The sequence below is a fragment of the Mirounga angustirostris genome, unplaced genomic scaffold (assembly GCF_029215605.1).
Source record: "Mirounga angustirostris isolate CCGP_5_RB_7025 unplaced genomic scaffold, mMirAng1.0.hap1 SCAF_1, whole genome shotgun sequence".
NCBI classification, from domain to species: Eukaryota; Metazoa; Chordata; class Mammalia; order Carnivora; family Phocidae; genus Mirounga; species Mirounga angustirostris.
Genome location: NW_026991709.1, coordinates 210,151,653 through 210,172,440, shown reverse-complemented (window position 1 = coordinate 210,172,440; position 20,788 = coordinate 210,151,653). Strand labels below are relative to the sequence as shown.

Here is a 20,788-nt window from a genome sequence, read left to right as displayed (position 1 = left end):
GCTCTGGAGGGGGCAGCCTTGCCTGGTCAGGACCCTGCCCGCCCTTGGGTGACCGAGACAAGAGCTAGGGAGTTTTCAGTAGTCTGGCTGGGGTCTCGGAGGGTTGGGGTTCCTAGAGCTGGAGGAGCTTGAGTGCCAATAGGAGTGATTTTTGGAGGCATTGGGATCCGTCCGCGCAGGACATCTGGTCGAGGGGTCTATCGCAGAGAATGGGGGGAAGGTGCGGAAGTCGGGCTGGGGTGCTTCTGGGGTGGGGTGGGCGAGGTCCTCGGTGCTGAGGCTCCCCGCGGCCGGGGTCTCCCAGGCGCCTCCGGGGGGGAGCGCCGTCCTCCCGGAGGCCGGGGCGGGGTCGCGAGCCCGCGCACCGCTCCCTGCGCAGCCTCCGCCCCCCGCGGCGGCCCCGCCCCCGTCGCCATGGGAACAGCCGCGGCGGCCCGGCTAGCGTGCGGCTCGCCTGCCTCGGTCTCCAGCGCTCCAGGGGCGGGTGGGGTGGGCTGAGCCCGGGCCGCCGCCGCCACCAACCGCCGCCGCTACCACCGGGGAGAGGCCGAGAGCGGAGCCGGCGCGGGTCCCGGAAGAGAGCGCAGCCACCGGGCGCTCGGTCCCCGTCCCGGTCGAGGCCAGGGTGAGGGGCGCGGCAGGGGGGTGGGGTGGGGGAAGGGTCCCCGGGACGCCGAGAACAAAGGGAGCGGGGCGGGGGACAGGGTTTCGCCCCGCTGCGCCGCCGGGGCTGCGCGTTCGCACCTGTTGTGCGCGGGCCGGCCGGGTCCGGGCTCCCTCTCCCCAGTCTCAGCGCCCCCACCTGCACGCACGGCCGGAGTTGGGTCCCCGCGTGCCTGTGGCGGCTTGCCCGCGAGCCCGGCTTGGGCGTAGCCGGGGGACAGAGGCGCGGGCGGGGGCTGTATCCGGGCAAGGTCAGGGGGCGGTGGCGGGAGGGGACGGCGCAGGGGCGGGAAGGCGCAGGCTCATCCTGGCGCCCCCGGCAGGCCCTTCCTCCGCAGGGCGCGCGGCGATGTGAGCCATGAGCGCGACGTGGACGCTATCCCCCGAGCCGCTGCCGCCGTCGACGGGGCCCCCGGTGGGCGCGGGCCTGGACGCGGAGCAGCGCACGGTGTTCGCCTTCGTGCTCTGCCTGCTCGTGGTGCTGGTGCTGCTGATGGTGCGCTGCGTGCGCATCCTGCTCGACCCCTACAGCCGCATGCCCGCCTCGTCCTGGACCGACCACAAGGAGGCGCTCGAGCGCGGGCAGTTCGACTACGCGCTGGTCTGAGCCGTGCCCTGCCGCTCTCCGAGGGGCCGACTCGACGGGGGCGCCGCCTGGCAGGGAGCGCTCAGGACCTCCGCCCCAGCGCCTAGCCCGAGGGAGGAGGCCGTTAGAGGTCCGGCTCCTCCCCCTCAGACCCCTCCCATCTTTCCTCCCGGCCTGGCCGGAGCCCCACTTCGTGCCTTTATCCCGCCCCGTCCTCGCTCCGTAACTCGCAGGCTCTGCTGGCCCCCGACTGGGAAGAGGACCCCCACCCCCACCCCAAGGCGTATAGGTGGCTCTGCTAGTGCCCTGCCGCCGAGCATGAGTGTCCTGTCCATTCCTGGATGCGGGGGACCCCCGTGTCCCCACTCCCTCCCCTGTGGTCTGGCCATCCTCACTCCGCCCGCGATCCCCCCTTAATGTTGAGCTGCTCCTGCGGGGCAGGCTCTCCTGCGCCCATGGGGTGGACGCTGCACACCCATATGCCCTGCGCGGCCTGCCCCGGAGACCGAGCCTGGAGAGCACCAATGGCTGTTGTGTCCAGGACGCGCGGCACCTTCGGTGGGAGGAAGAGTGCAGGCAGGTTCTCCCCAGTACAGGTCAGCGCCCCTCCCTGGCCCTCCTGCCGCTTCCCCCTGCCCCCTTCCCGCATCCCCCCCCCCGCGGCCTTCCCCATGCCTTCCCCCTCCTCCCTGCCTCTGAGCCGATGGTGTCAATAAAAGCTATTACTGAACGCTTACTACATGCCAGGCGGTGCGTGAGTTAGCGCGTGCTGCGCGTGACCTGTCCCCTCTGCAGGACCCAGAGCGAGCCCTCTTAGCATCGCTGTTCGACAGCCCGGGGGATGGAGGCCCAGGCGGCCTGAGGGACTAGCCTGTACTATACTGAGTGGCGGGATTCCAGCCTGGCTGGGATTTAAACCCAGGTCTGACTTCCACATGCTCTTAATGGCTGCCCCATGCTGCCAAAACACGCAGGCCGCATTCTGGGGGGACTGACGGGTGAACTAGCTCCCTTCCGCAACGCGCATCGCCAAGGTCCACCCCCCCTTCTTTCCCTTAACTTGGGGAGACTGGAGGCTGTGGAATAACGGGACTAAGCGGGGCTGGGAGGGGTGGGGGGCCCCGCTCAGCCGGCCCTGGAGGGTGCCACCAAGACGTGGCATGATCTCCTGGCACTGACCACATCTGCTCCCCCAAACCTCTCTCAGCCTGGTTCCTCCTGCCCACCATTCACACGCGCACTTTGGAAGCTGGGAGATGGGCAGCACAGAGTGGGCTGGCTCTGCTCCACACCCCCCGCCCGGGAGCCTGTTTGTGCCCCGGGGAGCCGTGTGCAGTGTGTGGGGAAGAGCAGGCGCTTCTATAAAAGGAAGGCTGTGTGAATGCACGGGCTCTGCGAACACATCTACCAGCTCCCAGAGGACTAGTCAGGCTGGGGGGGGAGCTGTGGGAGGACACCTGGCTCCCCTGCCGTGCCCTCCCCAGCCTCTCCCTGAATCTACACCCTCAGGCAGGCTGATGAAGGGGGGACCCCTTGCAGGGAGACCCCGCCACACTCCTGGGAATTCGGGGCCTTTGGCAGCAGCCAGGACCCTTCCTCTACCCAGCTCAGCTCCTCCCTCCCTGCCCCTCTTTGCTTTGCTGGGGGGTGGGGGGAGATGACTTACTCCCCTCCCTCCGACCTCCTGCCACCTGAGGCAGCCCACCCCTTACCCTTGACCTGTACCTGGGGCCTGGCTCCTCCCACCTGGCTACCCTCTGCTGGCTTCTCTTCATCTGTGTGAGGGGAGGTCACCTGCGCTGAAAACCCTGCACTCAACACCTGTCAGGCTCAGGCTTCATCCTCCATGCAGTCACCGAGGGTCCCCTTCACGGCCAGACCAAGGTCACTCCAGGTGGCACTGAACCAGACCTGGCGGCGGCGGCAGCCTTTACTGATGACGGTGCCTTCCCCCCTCACATGCCCCCCATTCAGCCCTGGGACCCCGAGCTCCTGCACTCCTACCTATGACTTCTTCTGGCACTTTGGGCCTCCACTCCCATCTTTAACTCCCAGGAAAAAGGGAACAAGACATAATGGCAAGAACTTTACTCACAGGACATAGGATACAGGATGTTGGGACAGGCTTTGTGGGGGGAGGAGCTGGCTGCCCCCACCTCAGTTCTGTGGCCAAACCCCTGTACAACTGTGCTTCTGTTTCGGAGACCCCTACCGTGTCGATCATCTTCAAGGCCACCCCCTGCTGCCCACCATGTCAGGGACCTTCCACCGTGGCTGGGTCCTCCTGACAACCCAGGACCAGCCCAGGCAGGACTGAGGGCCAGGGGGCTCACAGATGTCTGGTGTATTTTCCCCCTACCGGGCCTTCACCTCGCAGGGCTGGCTGCCTGGCCCAGCAATTCCAGGGGCACCAGGAACGGGTTCAGGGGGCAGACCCCAGCTGCTTGCCAAGCAGACCTTGGCTCACTGGGCGGGGCATTCTCTGGAGCCAGGGGCACGGCCTGGCTGGCCTCCTCTTGCCCCGGGGAGCTTGTCCCGGCATCCTCAGCTCCAGGCACCAGGCCCTCTGTGGCTGGGTCCGGCTGAGGGGCTGTCAGGTGCACGTACATATCCGACATGTGTTTAACCAGGGCATCGCAGGGCAGGCGGAGCAGCTCCTCGGGAAGTGCCAAGAGCAGGTCGAGGACCACCGCTGCCTCTGGTGATGGACACAGAGGGGTGGGGTGAGGGCAGGGGGGGCCTTGCTGCCCGGGGCTCGTTCCCTCCCAGCCCCTGCCCGTTACTCTCACCAGCTGCAGAAAGCTCAGGGCCATGACACCTGCGGGAGACGGACGACAGATACTTGTAGATCTTCTCAAAGTCCACGGAGAAGTCGCCTTCCGACGACGGGTCAGCCAGGGATGCAGAAGGTGCCTCGGGGGCGGGGCCATTCGCCTTAGGGGCGGGGCCCGGGGTGTCAGGGCTCGAGTCCTCCCGCCCTCCAGGGGCGCTGAGCAGCAGTAGCTTCCCACGCGCCTGTGTGGGCTTGGGGGGCTTGGAGTGCAGGAGGCTGACGGGCTCCGTGGCCGCGATGGTGAGTACCTGGCAGGAAGAGAGATCAGGGAAGGAAAGGGGGAAGTCCTCCCATCCGCCTCTCCGCTGCCCTGCACCCAGCTGAGCCCTCCACCTCCACCTGCTCACCAAATCCTCCCTGTTAGACGTAACATAGGGGAGCTGTCGGAAGCGGGGTCACTGAGGCTCAGGGTGTTCAGTGACTGGCCAGCGTCACAGAGCTGGCAAGAGGAAGGGCCCCGGAGCCAAGTCCCCCTAATTTAGACTTATACATAACACCCCCATCCTGCCTGTGGGATGGCTGTACCTGTGAGAAAGCCACAGTCAGGGCCTCCTCCAGCGGGCCCGTTATCTTCTCAGCCAGATCCATCCATACCTGGATGGGGCGACCAGAGGGCACACAGTCGGCCTAGGGACCAACCCTCGGGGGTCTCCAAGCCCTGCCCCTCCTGGGGATCCCCCTGATCAGGTTATCCCCCCCAACACCCACACCATGCCCCAGGGCCCGGCCTTGGCGGGCCTTGTCCTGCCTCACCTCGATGGGGGCCGGGGTCTGTGTTTCCCGGCGCCTCGGACCCTGCGGGCCACCGGGATGCACCCTCTGAATGGCCTCCCGGACCACGCGGCCCTTGAGCTGCCGTAGGAAGTCCCGGATCTGGATAAGAGAGGAGGAGGCCGAATGGGCCTTCTACACGCCCAGGGTTGGGGAGAGAGGCCAAAGCCTACTGCCTGCTCCCGGACCGGCACTGCTCCCTAGCCTCCGGCTACCCCGGTGTTACAGGTCTCAGTGACTCTGCCCCGGGGCTCGGGCCCAGGCCCCAGGTGTGACCAGCCACCCCATAAAGGTGTAAGGCCGGTTCTGCTTCCTCCCCGCAGCCAGGGCCCACCCTCTGCGAAGGACTACCCTGTTCATCGCCCCGCTTCACCCACTCGGCCCCGTTTCCTGGCTCTCACTTCAGCCTCACTGCCCTTTCCGCCCTGACCGGGGGGGGGGGGGGGCCTCCACTCCGTCTAATTCGGAGTCCGACCGACCCCTCAGCCTCTCGCACGCGCGGCCTCCACCTCGCCCCGCCCCTCAGTCTCGCATGCCCCGCCTCTCCCCCAAGCTCGCCCCGCCCCTCAGCCTCAGGTATGCCCCGTCCACACTCAGCCTCCCTTCCAAGTCCCCCGCCCCCACCCCGCGCTCGCCCCGCCTCCCCGCCCCGCCCCTCAGCCGCAAAGTATGCCCCGCCCACATCCTAGCCGGGGCTCCAGCCCCCCTCCCTTCCCAGGACCCCCTCACCTCCGCCTCGCTGCGGCCCGGCAGCTCCCGGGCCAGCTCAGCGGCGTCCGGCTCCGGCTGGCCCTGCCGCGCCTGCAGTAGTCGTAGCAGCTGCCGCTTCTCGCGGGCGCTCCAGGCCGCGGGGCCGGTCACCTCACCCAGGTAGCGCGCCGGGGCCGCTCGCCGCCGCTGCGGAGGCTTCATGCCGGCGAGGGCGGTGTCTGCGTCCCGGGCCCGTTTCCCTGGTAGGCGGGGTTACGGAGGCCGCTGGGGCCAGAAAGCACGGCGCGGAGGCGGAACCAGATGGGGGCGTGGCTCCGCCTTTGCGGCCGAAGAGAACAGTTTAGATGGCAGAGGATGGAGAGACTGGCATGCGAACGGAGGTGGGGGCGCATGAGACACCCCACCTGCCTGCATTTTATCTCCTCCGTGAACTGGAGCCGAGACCTTAGATCTCCCGCCCTCCCTCCATTCCGGGACTGAGTCTCGCGAAACTCCTACTGTGTGCTTTGCTTCTCCAAAAGGAGTGGACCCTGGCAGGAAGGCAGCTGTTCAGTGGTAGCCAAGAACCTGGGCTGTGGGGTTGGCTAGCCCTGAGGACCTAGAGCAAGTGATATGGCCGAGCCGAGCCTCAGTTTCCTCATTTGTGAAATGGAGCTAGTAGTCCCGCTCGAGGGAAGGGAGGAAGTCGGACAGGAGACAGTTACGAGCTCTAGACTAGACAGAGGGCGCTGGAGCAGAGACCAGAGGTCAAGGCCTTAGCGAGGGCAGAGTCCAGGGTGGGGGTGGAGAGCGGAGAAAGCCTGGCTTTGGGAAGACCGCCGGAGGCAGGTGGGCAGGTGCAGGGCTTGAGGAAGGAGGCGGAGCTTATTAAAACTTAAGCACGTGGGCTTGGGTGTCCCTTTCTGTTTGGGAAAAACTCCCTTGGATCTCCCCTGGCCTCCATCTGCACACGTATACATGGGCGTGTGAGCCCGGCCCCCAAGGCCTGGTCCAAGGCCTCTGCTTCCTGCCCCCTATACCCGCGCCAAGCTCACACGCAGACTTCAGAACTCAGCAGGTCAGACCAGATGTTTATTTTGAGCCCAGGTGGGAGGGTGCGAGGAGGAGCGCGTCGGGGGCGGGAGGGTTCGGAGCAGAGACAGTGGTCCCGTCGGGTCCGAGGTGGGCCGCGGCCGGTGCAGTCCTGGCGGGCCTGGTTCGAGGCCGTGGCTGGTGTGTCTCGGGACCTTGCTGGGGGTGCGCCATCCCTGGCGAGGGGCTACCCAGGCTGAGCGAAGGAGAGGACACAACGCAGGCCACCCCCTTCCCAGCGGATCACTGGCCTCCTCCGTCAGTCTGTGTGCGGGAGTGAGGGTGGGTGCTAGGTCTGAGTCGCGAATTCTCCTCATCTAGTGTCTGTCCGAGGTTTGAGGACCCCTCTTGTGACACAGAGCCCGAAGTTGGCCACGGGTGACCGACCCAGTGCCCGAGTTTGAATTCCAGCTCCACCAAATTTTGTGACCTTTGACAAGTTACTTCAGAGAGTGCCTCATGGGTCTCATTTCTAATATGGGGATTATAATAATATCTACCTGAACGTTGTTATGAGGATTACATTAATTAATAGGCATGAAACCTTCCGAACACTCCCCGGCACAGGGAACGCCTAAAACGCCATTATCATCACCTCCCTCTTCCAGCTGTCCTACCGGCCCCACGTTACAACCCTTTCCCCCCACCCGTACCCCCGTTTACCTGCCTCACTGGGGCATCCTGGGCTGGGGGCCGCTGGGCGAGTCTCTCGGGGCCGGACCGGGGGTTGGGGGCGCTGGAAAGGAGAGGGAGGCTGCGGAGCACTAGGGGTTCCTGCACACTGGGCCGGGGCAAGGGCGCCCCCTGGGGGCTGCCGCGGGCGTATCGCAGGCAGGTCTGGGGATGGTCGGGGCTCCACCGGCTGGGTCGCGGCGACCCGGGGTCCCGACCCGCGGGGATAGGCTGGGGGCCGGGCGGAAGTCCCGGCGGGCAGAGCGTGGTACCTGAGTGCGCACAGACGAGGCCGAGCCCGGCGGCCAGCGCGGCGCCCAGCACGAAGGCAGCCAACACCAGCGCCACCACGGGCGCGGGCTCCAGGGCCGCGGGGGCCGCGGCCGGAGGCTCGGGGCGCACGGCTCTGCCGGGGACGCCCTTGGATGGCCCTGTGGGAAGTACGACACAGGGACTGGGCCCGGGCCACAGATGTCCTCCCCACCCCCCGTTCTCCGACCCCTGCGGAGAACTGCGCGCTCACTGGGGGGTGGCCGCGGCACTGTGACCACGATGGGCTGCGTCAGCGTGTGCAGGTGGGGACTGTCGGCACCCAGGCTCTCGCCGCTGCCGGCGCCCGTGCACGCCTCATCCTGAGGCAGACACTGGGGGGAGGAGGAGGCAAGAGATGGGCAGTCAGGCCCCAGGATTCAGGGACCTGTCTGTCCCCGGGTTTCCCGAGAGGTCTACGTGTCCAGCTCTCTATTGCGACCAGGAGTCGCACCAGTGAACTCCTGGAAATCCGACCCCCGAGAGGCCCGTGAGCCCAGCCCCTGAGATGTACAAGCAGCCAGCCACCCAGCCTGTGAGGACTGCAAATTGCAGCCCCTCAAGGTCACACGACCCAGTTCTCCGAGAACCTTAGATACCAGACCTTTGGCCCCTTGGCCGCCTCTGCATCCAGCCACCCAGCCCTGGAGGGACCTCCGAGTTCCGCCCCAGGCATCCCAGAGCAAGCCCAGCGGCCATTCCCTGTCCCCTGGGGAACCCCTAGGCAGAGCCCCGCAGGCCCCCCTCTCCGTCCCTGAGCCCAGCCACCAGCCCGAGAGAGACCCAGCGACTCTCCCCAGCTCCGAGGGACCCCCGTCTCCAGCCTCCAAAGCGTCGGACCCCTAGATTCCCAAGCTCCAAGGAGCTCTTCCTTCAGAGGCCGGACGGCCTGTGCCCAGCCCCCCCCCCCCCCCCCCCGGCCCCGGGACTGGCCCAGGCGCCCAGATTCCCGGCGGTGCGCCCGCGCACCAGCGATGGCGGCGGCAGCGTCAGAGGCGCAGGTGTCCGGCGGGCTCCCCGGAGGCGGCGGCAGCGGCTCAGCTGGCAGTGCAGGAACTGCACGGAGGCGTTGAAGACCGGGCGCAGGCGGAAGCTGAAGCGCGCGGAGCCGGCAGCACCTGGGCGCGGCGGCGGCGGCGGGAGGACGACCGAGGAGTCGGCGGGGCAGCCCCCGCGCAGCAGCGCCAGGGCGGGCCCCGGGGCCGGGCGCGAGGACGGCGTCACGGAGCAGCGGTGCAGGACCAGGCCCCAGCGCGGAGAGGGTCGGGCCAGGGCCGCCTAGGGGGCGGGGGCGGGGGCGGGGGCGCGATCAGCAACGGCCGCCCGCCACCCGGCCCGCCGCGCCCCGGCGCGCCCCGGCGCGCCCCGCGTCCACACCTGCACGAACACGCGGCTGTCGGCCGGGACCTCGAGCGGCCCCGCGCGGCGCGGGAAGGCCTCCTCCGCGTCCGACAGCTCCAGACGGAAAAGGGGACGGCGCAGCCAGGGCCCGGGCGCCGCGGGGAATGGGGGCGCTGGAGGGGAGAAAGGGTGACACGAAGCAGGTCGCGCTGCCCCTTAGCCCCTCCAGGCCAGCGGAGCAACCTTCCCGCCTCCTTTGGAAAATGGATGCTGTTGCGGTGCGGGATTCCCCGGTGCTCGGTGCTGGCAGAGTAGGCATGGTACGTCCCCTGAAGGTCCGGGGGCCGCCACCGCCCAGCAGCCGAGGCTGGGAGCAAAAATGCGCGCCTCTGGGGAGGAGCCCCCCTTCCCAGACCTGGATCTCTACCCCCACAGCGGACCTGGGACTCCCTGGCGGGGCAGGGTTGAAGGGTGCCTGACGGGGGGCGGGGAAGGCGGCCAGGCTGGGTGAGGTCAGCTACCCAAGGGGCCCAGCGCCCGCTTGGGGAGGGTGCTGCCCCCCCCTTCCTTTCCAAGGTTACCGTGAGCAATGGGGAAGGGAAGAAGGAAGGTGCTGTCTCTCTGCCCCTCTGGCACAGCTGGAGCCCAGCCGGGCCACCAGGGTCTCCGGCCTCTCCATTTGTCCAGATTCCTTACTCCCAGACCGAGCGCAGCAGCAACACGGGGTGGGGACCCACATGCACCCACACCCCCTCTGCCCGAGGGAGGCACTCCGCTGGGATCCTTGTCAAATAATGTTCTCAGGACAGTCCCCACACGTTTCCTAAAAGCATTGGTACACCGCTCTCCCACGGTCACTGGCATCAGTGTACCTGCTGGGGCCTCTGAAGAAGTTGGGGGTCCAGGAGAAGGATCTGGAGACGGGAGACAGAGGCAGAGCCCACCTGCCCTCCCCCCCCGCTCCCCCAGGCAAGGCAGAGGGGCGGTGGAGCCGAGAAAGGGCAACACAGGGATGGAAGCCTGATGAGCCGTGTCCCCAGCCTCTACGTACCAGGTGGTCCGCTGGGCAAGGTGGCAACCCCGGGGAGCAGGGCCAGCAGCAGGAGCGTGGCACCCAGCATGCTGGACCGGCGCCCCCGAAGTGTGCCCCAGGAGTGCAGCTGCCCGCCAGACGGCACCCAGGCCCGACAGGTGGGCAGGCGGCCCTGTCCTTGGCTGAGCAGCCACCCCAGGAGGCGGGGGCGGTGGACTGAGGGGTGTGCATCAGAGCCGGCGCCCAAGGTCTGCCAGGGATTAAGGGCTCCTCTCTGGCCAACCTGTGGCTGGCGGGGTGGTGGGGAGGGAGGTCCGGCACACTGGTCACTTGATATGCGGCAACTCACTACAAATACGACCCTTCCGGGCCCGGCTGGGCTTCAGTCCCCCGCCCGGGTGCAGAGGCCCCAACCCCTGGAAAGGCATGGCTCCCCCCGCCCCCACCCCCGCCAAAGTTCAGGCCTCACAGCCCCCTCCCACCTCTTGCTGCCCCGGCCTGCCAAGCTCAAGACACACCACAGACTCCGTGGAAGAAAAGGGAGGGGTTTTATTCTCAAGCGTCTAAGGATTTACAAACGGGGGCATTTCGTTTTTAAAAAGGGCTGGGGGAATACTGGCGACCGGGGAAGGGGTCGTGGGCCGGCGGCCTCAGCCAAGCCGCCCCAGGCCCCTGCCCGCCCGCCCACCCGCTCCCCCCTCTGCCTGGTCAAGAAGGATGGCTGGTGACTGGCGACGGAGGGAGAGGACAGGAAAGAGGCAGAGGGGAAGAAGAGGTTCCCCCAGAACCCACTTCACGCAGAAGGGGGGCAGGGGCGGGCAGACGCACTCACAAAACAGAAAATAGTTAAATAAAAATAAATCCAGGTGGCTGGCCCCAGGGCCTTCACTGGCCCTGGGCCCAGCCACGGAACCTTCCAGCTACCCACAAAGGCCACGCCTCCCCTCCCCTCCTTGGCTGGGCCAGGTGAGGGAGGTGGGGGACCAGGCCTGTGGGCCCCCCACCCTGCCCCCATCCCCTCACAAAGGGGACCGGGGCAAGAGAAGGTGGCCGTTTCCCTCCCGGGTGGGGGGCAGAGAGCAGAGAACTCCAGGACTTTTGAACATGCGGCGTTTTGTGAGTTTGGAGCAGAACGAGAGTCCGCAGGACAGACCGGATACAGCGATGCCTAGGCCTAGACTGCGTCCGCTCCGTCCGGCCAAGTTCCTCACCTTTGGTGTTGGTTGGTTTTGTGGTTCTGTGGGTTTCTGTTTTTGTTTTTTTGTTTTGTTTTGTTGTCCACTTAATTTGCATGCATCACCAACAAAAAGGAAACACACCCCCTCCCATTCCAGCTGCTGCAGAGGGCGCGGGGCGGACTGGCCAGCTCTGGGGGAGTCGAGGGGCGCTCAGGGGCACTCCAAGGGCGTGACTGCCTGCACATGCCCAGCCCTCAGCCAGCCCCACCTCTGTCCTGTCACACGTCCTCGAACCCCCACACCCGCCCCTTGCACCCTCGATCCCTGCCTCCCCGGGGCCCCGGGGCCCCGCTCCTGCCACTGACCCCCTCCACCACCTCCCTGCCGCCGCAGCGTCCGCTGCCCTCACCGTGCCCTGCACCCGCCTTCCCTGAAGGCCACCCCGTGTGGCCACGGCCCCTCGGGCTCCCTCCACGCCCCCTGAGGTCCTCAACTCACCCCCCCGAGCTGTGGCCAGTCTCCAGCCCCGAGGGCTGGCCCCGAGGGAGGAGGAGCCCCCCAGAGCCCACCTTTGGGGCTCGGCCCCGCACCCCGGCCCCAGACGCCTGTGCCCACAGGCGGTCAGGGGACTCCACCACAAGCAGCTAAACATGACTTTGGTAAAAGTTTCTGAAGGTACCGACAAACCCCGTGAGAACAAGCTCTTTGCCCCCCCACCCCAAACACCCCACCAAGTACAATAAAATACAATAAACTCCAAAAAGGACCCCCTGAGATCAAAGAGAGAGAAAGAGAAAGAGAGAGAGAGAGAGAGACCAGCCCAGGCCCAGCTGCAGTCGTAACGCCCAGCCTGCCTTCCTGGGGCGAGGACACCAGCTGACGGACTCGCCACTGCCGGAGACCCAAATGGACCCAGGAGTCCCCCAGGGGGGGCTGGCAGGGGGAGCCCAGGTACCGGCCAGGAGAGAGGCAGACGCAGGGAGGGAGATGGGGAAAGCCAGAGAGGTAGACAGGGGATGGGAGCGAGGGGGGATGGAGGCAGGGAGCATGTCTGCAGAGGGAGGCGGAGGGGACAGCACACGGCGAGTGGGGGGGGGAGGGGCGGGACGGGCGGCTCTCTCCCGGCCCCTGGGGGCCGCCCCAGCCCAGAGGTTACGACTGAATAAATAGCGAGTCTGCTCGTGGCCTGCTGTCTTCCGTTCACAGTGTCTGTCAGGGGGACGCGCACGGCCGGCTGACCCCGGGAGGCCGGCTGACCCCGGGACGGGAAGGGCTGGGGCCTGGCGAGCCCATCTGTCCACGGCTGGTGGGCAGGGGGCTGGGGGTGGGTCGGCACCCCCTACTTTCTGTCCTCAGCCCTCAGCAGCTGTCCAGGTCCCAGGTCTCCCCTGGTGGGCAGCTGGGTGGCCAGGTGGGGAAGGGGGGCCTGTGGCCATGCCCCTGGCCCCCGGTGGGGCTGGCCGCCACCACGTGGCTACCTGAAGAAGGGCAAGTGGTGCTGGCTCAGGACTCCGCTAGTCCTCGGTGACTCAGTCTTCGCCATGACGTCCTTGAACCAGGATGCCACATCTACCTCCAGCATCTCGTAGCGCTTGATGAAGCTGTGTTCCTGTGGGCCGAGGGGTGGGGCTGAGGACCAGGGAGGCTCCCCCGGGGCGGCTGCTCAGGCCCCGGGCGGACGTCCTGGTGGGAGGGGGCGGGAAGGGGCCCCAGGTACTCACAAGTAGCTTATTATACTTTGGTCTCTTCCTGTGATCCTTAGTAAGGCTGAAGGAGAAGCAAAGAAAAGTAAGAACCGGGGAAGGAGAGGCCTGGCTGCCCTGGGGACTCATGTGTCCCGGCTCCGAGATGGGGGTCTTCAGAATCTCGGGGAAGGAGCTGCTGTGTGCTCGCGGCCCAGGGCTGCTTCCTGAAAAGCCCGAGGACCCAAGGCCTGCACTTGGGAATCCCGCCTGTGACAGAAGCCCAACCTGGACGGAGGGGCTCGTGGGGGAGGTGAGCGGGGCTCTCGCACGGGACAAGCAAACGTGGACACGACGCAGGCAGGATTCGGCTTGCAGCGGCTGGACACACAGAGCCCCTGGCGCTGGGGCCTATCTGCTGTCCACAACCTCCCACGGCAAAGGGCAGGCTCAGGCCGGGGCCAACCCCGACTCCTAATGCCCAGGGCTCCGGGCCCAGCTCCTGCCTGCATCCCTGCCGGGGGCGCTTCCACAGTGGGGGCGGGGGCTTCTCCGTTCAGTCTGGGCCCGGAACCCCCTAGAACCCAGGCGGGCCGGCGGGCTCCTCACCAGTCTTTGACGAAGGACTGAAAGTCCCCTGAGAAGCCCATGTGGCCGGGCAAGAGCGGGGGCTCTTCCTGTAGGACTTTGGTGAGGACTTCAAAGTCTGTCTTGCAGTTCTTGTAGGGAAACTGTCCCGTCGCCAGCTCCACCTAGAAGAGAGGACCGGGCTGGACGGGCTGAGCACGGGTTCCTCCCCTCCCTTCCGCCTCCTTCTGGATCCCGAGGAGATGCTGCCCAAAAGGCGGGGGCCCCCACTCACCAAGGAGATGCCCAGGCTCCACACATCGGCCCGGATGTCGTAGTCTGGCTTGGTGGGATCCGGGGGGTCTATGCGCTCCGGCTGCCGGCAGGAGAAGGGGAGGATGTACCCCCAGGCCGGTGCGGGCGCGCCGCCCCGATCCCCCACGCCCGCCGCCCGCCCGCCCAAGCGCTGCGGGGCTCCCACTCACGGCCATGTAGGCGGCGCAGCCAGCGCTGCGCGTCTTGGCCTTGGAATCGACCAGACGGCCGCTGATGCCAAAGTCACAGAGCTTGATCTGGCCCCGCTCGTCCAGCAGGATGTTGGAGGGCTTGACGTCACGGTGGATCACGCCGTGCTTCTCCTTCAGGTAGTAGAGCGCCTTCACGATCTGCAGCGAGGACAGCGGGAGGGCACCAGTGACGGGAGGACGGGGCCCAGGGGGGACGACCCGGCCGGCCGCACCCCTGCCCGGTCCGCTCACCGCCACCGTCATCTTGCCCAGGATCCGCTCGGGGATGGGGCCCTGCACCCGCTTCTTGAGCTTCTCAGCGCACGTGCCCATGAGCTCCATGGCAATGAAGACATCCGTCTGCGGGGGCAGCACAGGGAGGCTTGGGCACGGCTGCAGCCCCTACCCACCCCCCCGCCACGGACTCCAGCCGTGGAGGAGGCCCCGCGGAGCCCCCAGAGAGGCAGGGGAGCAGCGGAGGCCGCCGGCCGGGCGCACACTCACATTCGTGATGAAGGTGCCGAAGCACTGCACGATGTAGGGACAGTCGTGGCTCTTGAGCACCACGTCCAGGTCCATGAGGATCCGCTTGTTCTCCTCCTTATTCCCGGAGCGCCGCATTTGCTGCACGGAGGGCCAGGGGAGCCTTAGTGCCGGGGTCTCAGGGCAGGGGAGGGGGCGCCCACCTGGGGCGGGGCTCACCTTGACGGCGATGACGTGGCCCGTCTTCCGGAAGCGCATCTTCCACACCTGGCCGCACGTGCCGCTGCCCATTTCCCCCAGGTTCTCCAGATCGTTGATTTCTGCTTGGTAGCGCTGGTAAGGACGGCCAGAGCTGGAGGATGGGCCAGGCCTGGGGCACCGCCCCCACCCCAAGGCCTAGCCCCGAGGTGCGTCTTGCCCACCCCCCAGGGGGCCAGGGCCAGGGTAGTACCTGGCCCCCGATGGTCAGGTAGCCCGTCTGCTTCATGATCTCCTGCAGCTTCTGGTCAATCTCGATGCTGGGGGGGACAGGGAGGAGGTCCCGGTGGAGGAGGATCCCAACCAAACCGAGGCCACCCCAGTCCCCAACACACAGGGGTTCCCCTAAATTTAACCACCCTCCTCTCTGGAGCAAGCGAAGTGACCCCCCCCCCCCCCCACTGGCCAGCTGGGCCCGTCCCAACAGCTTACCTCTCCATGCTGCGGGGCATGAACAAGGTTGGCGGAAGCCCCAGCATGTTGCGGGGCCGGGCAGGGGGCGTGGGGTGCTGTGGGGAGCTCTCGGAGGACGGTGAGCGGCTGCCCCCATCATTGGCCAGTGGGAGCTGGAGGGCTGGGGGGGGTGAGAACCAAGGGTGAGAGGGGGTTAGCCACCACCTGGCACTCTGGGGCCTTGGGACTCTGGTCTCCCCCTCCCTGGCACCAGGTAGGCCAGCACAGACCCCCCAGCCCCCACCCCATTGGGCTGGAGGAGCTAGCGTCTCCCTGACCACTCTCAGGGTACCTTCTCCCACCCCCCTGACCTGGAAGAAGATGGAGTAGGCTGGCAGGGAGAGGTGGTCCTCAGAGGCTGAGGGCTGTCCCCAAGTCTATGCTGACACGGATCACGGCCCAGAGACTGATGACATCCTTCAGCCAGGCAGCCTTCCTGATATGTCCCTTTCCTCCCCACCTCTGCCCAGGAAGCAGACCCAGGGCCACAGTGCCCACACTCTGGACCATGTGAGGAAGGAATGCCTGCCAGGATCAGCCTGGGTTCTGGGCCTGTTGGCAGCACTGACCCTGGCTGCCCAATAAGAATCAGGCAGACCACCCCAGGGAGACACTGGGCGAGGGCCCCATACTTCCAGCTGCCTTGCCCCACGTTCTGTTCCAGGGTCAGGGAGGGCCACCCTCTAGCCAGCAGGCTCATCTCTGAGCCTCCCAGCTTGGCCTGCAAAGCTAGGGCCAATGGGTGGGGGCAGGCCCCCAGGCTGGGCCTGTGTCCTCGGGGTGAGGGGATCCAGGTGGCACAGCCCCTCCAAGGGCTGGTGGGATGTGGGGGTGGGGAGTGGGCCAGGCGGTGGGGGCTTCTCAGCAGCCTGCATGCGGACAGCTTGGGCATGCTACAGGCAGGCGGGCAGGCAGCGGGCAGGCAGCGGGCACCCCGGGACGGGCAGGCGGCATTCGGGGATCGGGAGGGCAGGAGACAGACAAGACAGATGGGAGCCAAGACTTGGGGCCCAGCTGCCCAGAGGAGGCACTGCAGAGACAGGCCGGACAGGGGCCCGGGACAGAACAGTAGGTTCCCTGCGGGGCTAGGATCCTCCCTGGCTGGGCTGGCAGTAGAGTGGGAACAGAGATCCGTGTGGCCCCTGGAGAAGACAGATAATCCTCCACTGAAGCCTCGTACCCCAGAGGCCCTGGTGCTCCAGAAGGGGGTCCCTAGCTGGGTAGGGCACTGGCTGAAAGAGTCTCCAAGTGGGGCCAGAGAGGACCTTCCTGTGGAGAACGGCTGGCCGGGAGACCGGGGGCCTGCCACTCTCCCACAACCCTCAGCTGATGCCCCCTTCTCTGCCTACACCCCCTGCCACGCTCCACGCTTCCCTCCCACAGTTCTGCAAGCACCTGGTAACGTGGGCCCAGTGACCAATGGACAGAGACAAATATGCTCGAACTGCTGGCATCTGGGTACTTTCCCCACATTGTTACCCTGGGCCCCTGACCACATCCAGAGTGAGGGAGCAGGTACAGGATCCTAACCTGCAGTCATAGAAGGGACATAGGTCTTGCTAAGGCCTGCTCAGAGCAAAAGAAGAGCTCGGGAGAGCCCAGGGAGATGGCCAGGCCTGGCACCTGCACGGGCCTGGAGGCCTCACCACCTAAGCACCCTCCCTGCTGCTCTAGTCCCTGGCTTTGTAGTGTCCTTGCTTCACTCCTCTGTCATGGTCAAAGTCCTAATCTCTCCCTCTCTCGCTCAACCACCTCAGGGGCACCTGAGGGGCCCCCCAATGCTCCCCTGTACCTGGACTCTCTGAGGATACTGCCAGGCTCTCGCCCCCTGGGGGTATCTGGGCCCCTTTTCTGCCCTGCATGGTCAGCTCCTCTCTGGGGTGAAGACCACACCCCTACCCTCTCCACACTTCTGGGGTGGGGGGACAGATGCTTCCAGTGGCCCTACAAACTGAAACACGGTGGGGACTTGAGGGGGGCTGGTATAGGGTGGCTAAGGTGGGGGAAGGGAGGAGGTACACAAAGGCCCTGAGAACAGAGGTTACAGAGGTGGTGACAGGCCACGCGGCAGGTCAGGAGGGCACAGTGAGAGCAAGAGGCTGAGTGAGAGAGAGAGAGAGAACAAGAGAGCGCATGGAAGCACACGGCTAACAGGGGCCACAGACGCACCAGGCTGTCAGTCCGACACACATGCACGCGTGTGTGCGCACGCACACACACAGGACGTGGCAAAACCCCACACGCACACAGACGATACGCCGAGAGCCCTGAACAGAGCCAGGCCCACGCTGTCTTACACACACACACACGCGCGCGCGCACACACCCCCCTGCCCCAATCTAGTTCCACCTACACAAGGGCCAACAGGGCCAGACCCCACCCAGCTGTCTGTCTCTCTGTCTCTTGTGCTCACTCACACACACACACACACACACACACCCCCCGCACACATCTGCTCCAGACCCGCTAGCGACTGCGCTCAGGCCCCGGCCGGCTGCTTCCTCCACCTTCAATCTCCGGCTCCCCGCCTGCCACGACCCGGTGCTCAGATACCAGCTTCTCCAGAGGCTTCCCCGACTGACCACCCCCTGAAGAACCGGCCTTTTCTACAAGGCATCACTGCTTTCTCCACCTCTCCCGGACCGGGAAAGTGCTCACTGTCCGTGAGCGTCAGCCACGTGTCGAGTGGCCCGCGGTCCCTTCTGTCCACTGCTGTGTCCCGAGTCGGGCGATGCGTGTTCGCTGTGCTGTTGAAACAAATCAACAGGCACAGTGATGGCCTGGCGCAACTCTCTCTCTCCCCCTTACACGTGCACGCACACTACACACGTGCGCACATACATGACCCCTTACACACACACGCACACACGTGACCTCTCACAGGCGGCAGACTCCCGGTGGGTAAAGGAGCTCACTTCCTCTTCCAGGGAGTCCAAACCTGAGCCCACCAGGAAGGGAGGAGTGGAAGGCGAGTGGACACAGAAGAAGAGGCCAAGTGGGCCGAACACTGTTGATCGCTGATGGTGTGGAAGGAGAGAAAGTAAGAGTGACAGGCGCGCACGCGCACACACAGCATGGGGGGTGGGGGAGGGCATTCTGCGGCGGGGCAGCGGTTAGGTCAATGGTGCAGATGTCCAAGCGACGATGATAAAAAGGCTGGTACCTGCTCGTTGGGACGGGGCAGGAGCAGGGCTTAGAGTGATCACAATAACTGGATGGGGAAAAGGAAGAAAAAAAACAACACCACGATAAATCACAACAGAAACAACTGATTTGTCCAAAAGAAAAGAAATCAAATCATAACGAAGAAGAGAGGGAGGCGCGAGGCACCAAATTGCAGAGACGGGTAGAAATCGACAGAAATGGGAGGACCGGGAGCATGGGATGGAGCTGACAGACACAGACGCCTGGAGGGGGCTCCTCAGGGGCCTTCCCGCCGTGGGCCTCACTGTACCTCGCTCTGCACCTCGGACAGCCACCCCATAAGGCAGCCCCGGCCCCATACCCAGCCCTGTCTCATCCATGCCGGGGCTAGGGGAGACAGCACCGCACAGCCCAGCAGGGACCCTCCAGTCCTGGGAGGGCTTTCCGCCCCAGGGAGGAACCCACGCTACCCCAAGTCAGAAGAGTGAGGGATGAGGAGTGGACCGCACACAGGGACTGGGGGCGGTCAGGCTGTGAAGGTCAGGCTGGGTGAGCAGGGAGTGACCCCAATACCCCGTTATGGGGGTGCGTGCCCCCTCCTACCAGGATGACCCCACAGGGAGCTACATAAGCTACAAGGATCATATCAGAAGTACAAAGGAGGGCCATTCACTGTTCTGTAGAGACACAAAGTGTGTGGTGGGGTGCTATTCATCAGGTCTGTGGGGAGGGTGAAGACCTGATGCCCTCCAGCTGAGAGATTTGGGGAGGGCGTTTCGTGGGACATAAAGAAACTAGACAGTGGTTGTGGTAATCCCAGGCCGGGTGTGAGTGTTGGGGGAAGGAGGAGCAGCTTTTGATTCCAGATGATAAAATGCCAGGGAGGTAGTCACAGAGATAGCGGGATCAGAGAGAAGTGTACGTGGGCTGGGAGGTCGAGATATCACCACACTGGCCTCACGTACCCCTAGGCCAGGTGAGTGTGGGTGTGCAGGGAAGAGTCCAGGTGAGGAAAAGCTGCTAGGCTGGGGGTTCGGTGTGTATTTTTGGAGAAGCTAGACAGTCCCCAAGATGGTGGCAGTGAAACCAGTCAGAGAAGTCTGAGGGGGCCTGGTGTATGTGGGTAGGGTGTGCGTGGGAGGGGGCCTGCTAGGCCCAATGACAAGGTCCCAGCCTGGGAAAAAGGGATTACTGGACACAGTCAAGGGAAAGAGGTCAGAGGAATAGGGAGTTATATGTGGTCAAACGACCTCAGGTGTCACCCGGGCCAGGTGCGCGTGTGTATGAGTGTGAGTGGATCATCCACTGAACCATCTGACGAGGACCCAGGTGCGGAATGGGGCAAGGGGCCTCCTGCCAGGCACTGAGACGGCAGGAGCGAAATCATCTGGTCGGAAGGGGCGTCCGTGTTTGCGAGGAATCTGGATGTGGTCGCGGTCGCGTGGATTAGGGGAGCGCGGCTCCGGGTAGGTGAGGGTGACAGGCTCCGAGGATCACGGTGAGGGGGCGGGTCATCAGGTGGGGGGCCCTGCCCTGGGGCCGGGTAACTGGGCTCGTAGGCCCCGTAAGGGGGAACCCCTACGTTGGAGGAAGACCGCCCGGGAGCCCGCGGCCCCACGCCCCCCGGGTCACCGTGACCCTCTCCCCCCCCGAGCCGACAGCGGGGGGTACGCGGTGGCGAGGAGGAGGAGCAAGAGCGCCCCGGAAGCGGGGGCGGGGCCTGACGACGGGGGCGGGGCTGCCCGCGGCGCGCGCCCCGCCCCGCCCGCCCCCTCCCCCACGCCGCCGTGCTTACTGGGCCTGGGCCGCTGGGGGCTGATATCCAGGTTGAGGTCGATCCTCCGCCGGGCCTCGCGATTCTCCTGCTTCAGCTTTGCTTCCAGGCGGGACAGCTTCTGCTCCAGGGAGGACGCCGCCATCTTCCCCGCCGCCGCCGCGCACCGCCCGGCCGCCCGTCAGTCCGGCAGACAAACACCGCACTGCGCCTGCGCCTGGATGACCCCACCGAGCCGCCGTCTCTCCCTGCACGGCGCATGCCCGCGGCGCGCACTCGCCCATCCCGCGTGCCTACCCTCCGCGCATGCGTGCTTCTTCCCAGTGGGAGGGGTGACGCCACCTAGAGCTCGCGTCTGGCAACGTGCAAATCCTCTCACTGTGCTGCGCACGCGCGGATTCCGAGCGCACTCTCGAGAGGCGCTGTGTTGAAATCCATTCACTGTTCTGTAGAGAAGGGCGGGCGGGGAAAACGGCGCGCCTGCGTACGGAGGGGTAGACGCGATGCCGCGCGTGGCCCTTGGTGCGCATGCGCAACATTGGCTCGCTGTTCTGCCGCTGTTACTGGGAGTAGCTCCTCGTTTTCGCTGTTCCCCGCCCGGCCTGTTCTCTGGCACCCACGCTCCCTCCCAGCTGCCTTTCTCGTCTGGGACAGTGCTTCATTAGGATCCCTGTTAGGCTTAATTGCTGCCTCCTCACCATAATTAGGCGCCCGTGGGGAGCCCTTTCTATTTCAGCAAGCTCGGGCTTGACC

The 20,788-nt window shown here is 65.8% G+C and overlaps 4 protein-coding genes across 7 annotated transcripts; 1 reads left to right on the top strand and 3 right to left on the bottom strand.

Moving 5' to 3' along the window:
- The first annotated feature begins 48 nt into the window (after nucleotides 1-48).
- Nucleotides 49-2,012, top strand: CTXN1 (cortexin 1). Of its 2 annotated transcripts, none has more exons than XM_064571986.1 (2): nucleotides 49-625; nucleotides 1,002-2,012. In XM_064571986.1, the coding sequence occupies exon 2, from the start codon at nucleotides 1,022-1,024 to the stop codon at nucleotides 1,268-1,270; it is 249 nt and encodes an 82-aa protein (XP_064428056.1). In that variant the 5' UTR covers nucleotides 49-625; nucleotides 1,002-1,021; the 3' UTR covers nucleotides 1,271-2,012. The 2 variants fall into 2 exon arrangements, with proteins under 2 accessions (XP_064428056.1, XP_045719854.1); XM_045863898.3 differs by having other exon boundaries at nucleotides 987-2,012.
- Nucleotides 2,013-3,322: 1,310 nt separating this feature from the next.
- On the bottom strand, nucleotides 3,323-5,822 carry SNAPC2 (small nuclear RNA activating complex polypeptide 2). 2 transcript variants are annotated; one of them, XM_045863897.3, is made up of 5 exons: nucleotides 5,583-5,821; nucleotides 4,836-4,955; nucleotides 4,608-4,676; nucleotides 4,039-4,330; nucleotides 3,323-3,947 (listed from the first exon to the last, which is right to left on the bottom strand). In XM_045863897.3, the coding sequence occupies exons 1-5, from the start codon at nucleotides 5,763-5,765 to the stop codon at nucleotides 3,616-3,618; spliced, it is 996 nt and encodes a 331-aa protein (XP_045719853.1). In that variant the 5' UTR covers nucleotides 5,766-5,821; the 3' UTR covers nucleotides 3,323-3,615. The 2 variants fall into 2 exon arrangements, with proteins under 2 accessions (XP_045719853.1, XP_064428044.1); XM_064571974.1 differs by lacking the exon at nucleotides 4,608-4,676 and having other exon boundaries at nucleotides 5,583-5,822.
- A 118-nt stretch (nucleotides 5,823-5,940) lies between these two features.
- On the bottom strand, nucleotides 5,941-10,408 carry TGFBR3L (transforming growth factor beta receptor 3 like). The gene is made up of 6 exons (XM_064571992.1): nucleotides 10,009-10,408; nucleotides 8,994-9,130; nucleotides 8,586-8,894; nucleotides 7,831-7,951; nucleotides 7,580-7,738; nucleotides 5,941-7,371 (listed from the first exon to the last, which is right to left on the bottom strand). Exons 1-6 carry the CDS (start codon nucleotides 10,076-10,078, stop codon nucleotides 7,304-7,306), a joined length of 864 nt encoding a protein of 287 aa, XP_064428062.1. The 5' UTR covers nucleotides 10,079-10,408; the 3' UTR covers nucleotides 5,941-7,303.
- Nucleotides 10,409-11,101: 693 nt separating this feature from the next.
- MAP2K7 (mitogen-activated protein kinase kinase 7) lies at nucleotides 11,102-20,267 on the bottom strand. Of its 2 annotated transcripts, XM_045863137.3 has the most exons (12): nucleotides 20,057-20,267; nucleotides 18,281-18,328; nucleotides 15,097-15,238; nucleotides 14,858-14,924; nucleotides 14,626-14,739; nucleotides 14,428-14,547; nucleotides 14,176-14,283; nucleotides 13,903-14,082; nucleotides 13,713-13,793; nucleotides 13,460-13,602; nucleotides 12,890-12,935; nucleotides 11,102-12,777 (listed from the first exon to the last, which is right to left on the bottom strand). In XM_045863137.3, the coding sequence occupies exons 1-12, from the start codon at nucleotides 20,178-20,180 to the stop codon at nucleotides 12,643-12,645; spliced, it is 1,308 nt and encodes a 435-aa protein (XP_045719093.1). In that variant the 5' UTR covers nucleotides 20,181-20,267; the 3' UTR covers nucleotides 11,102-12,642. The 2 variants fall into 2 exon arrangements, with proteins under 2 accessions (XP_045719093.1, XP_045719094.1); XM_045863138.2 differs by lacking the exon at nucleotides 18,281-18,328.
- Nucleotides 20,268-20,788: the final 521 nt, after the last annotated feature.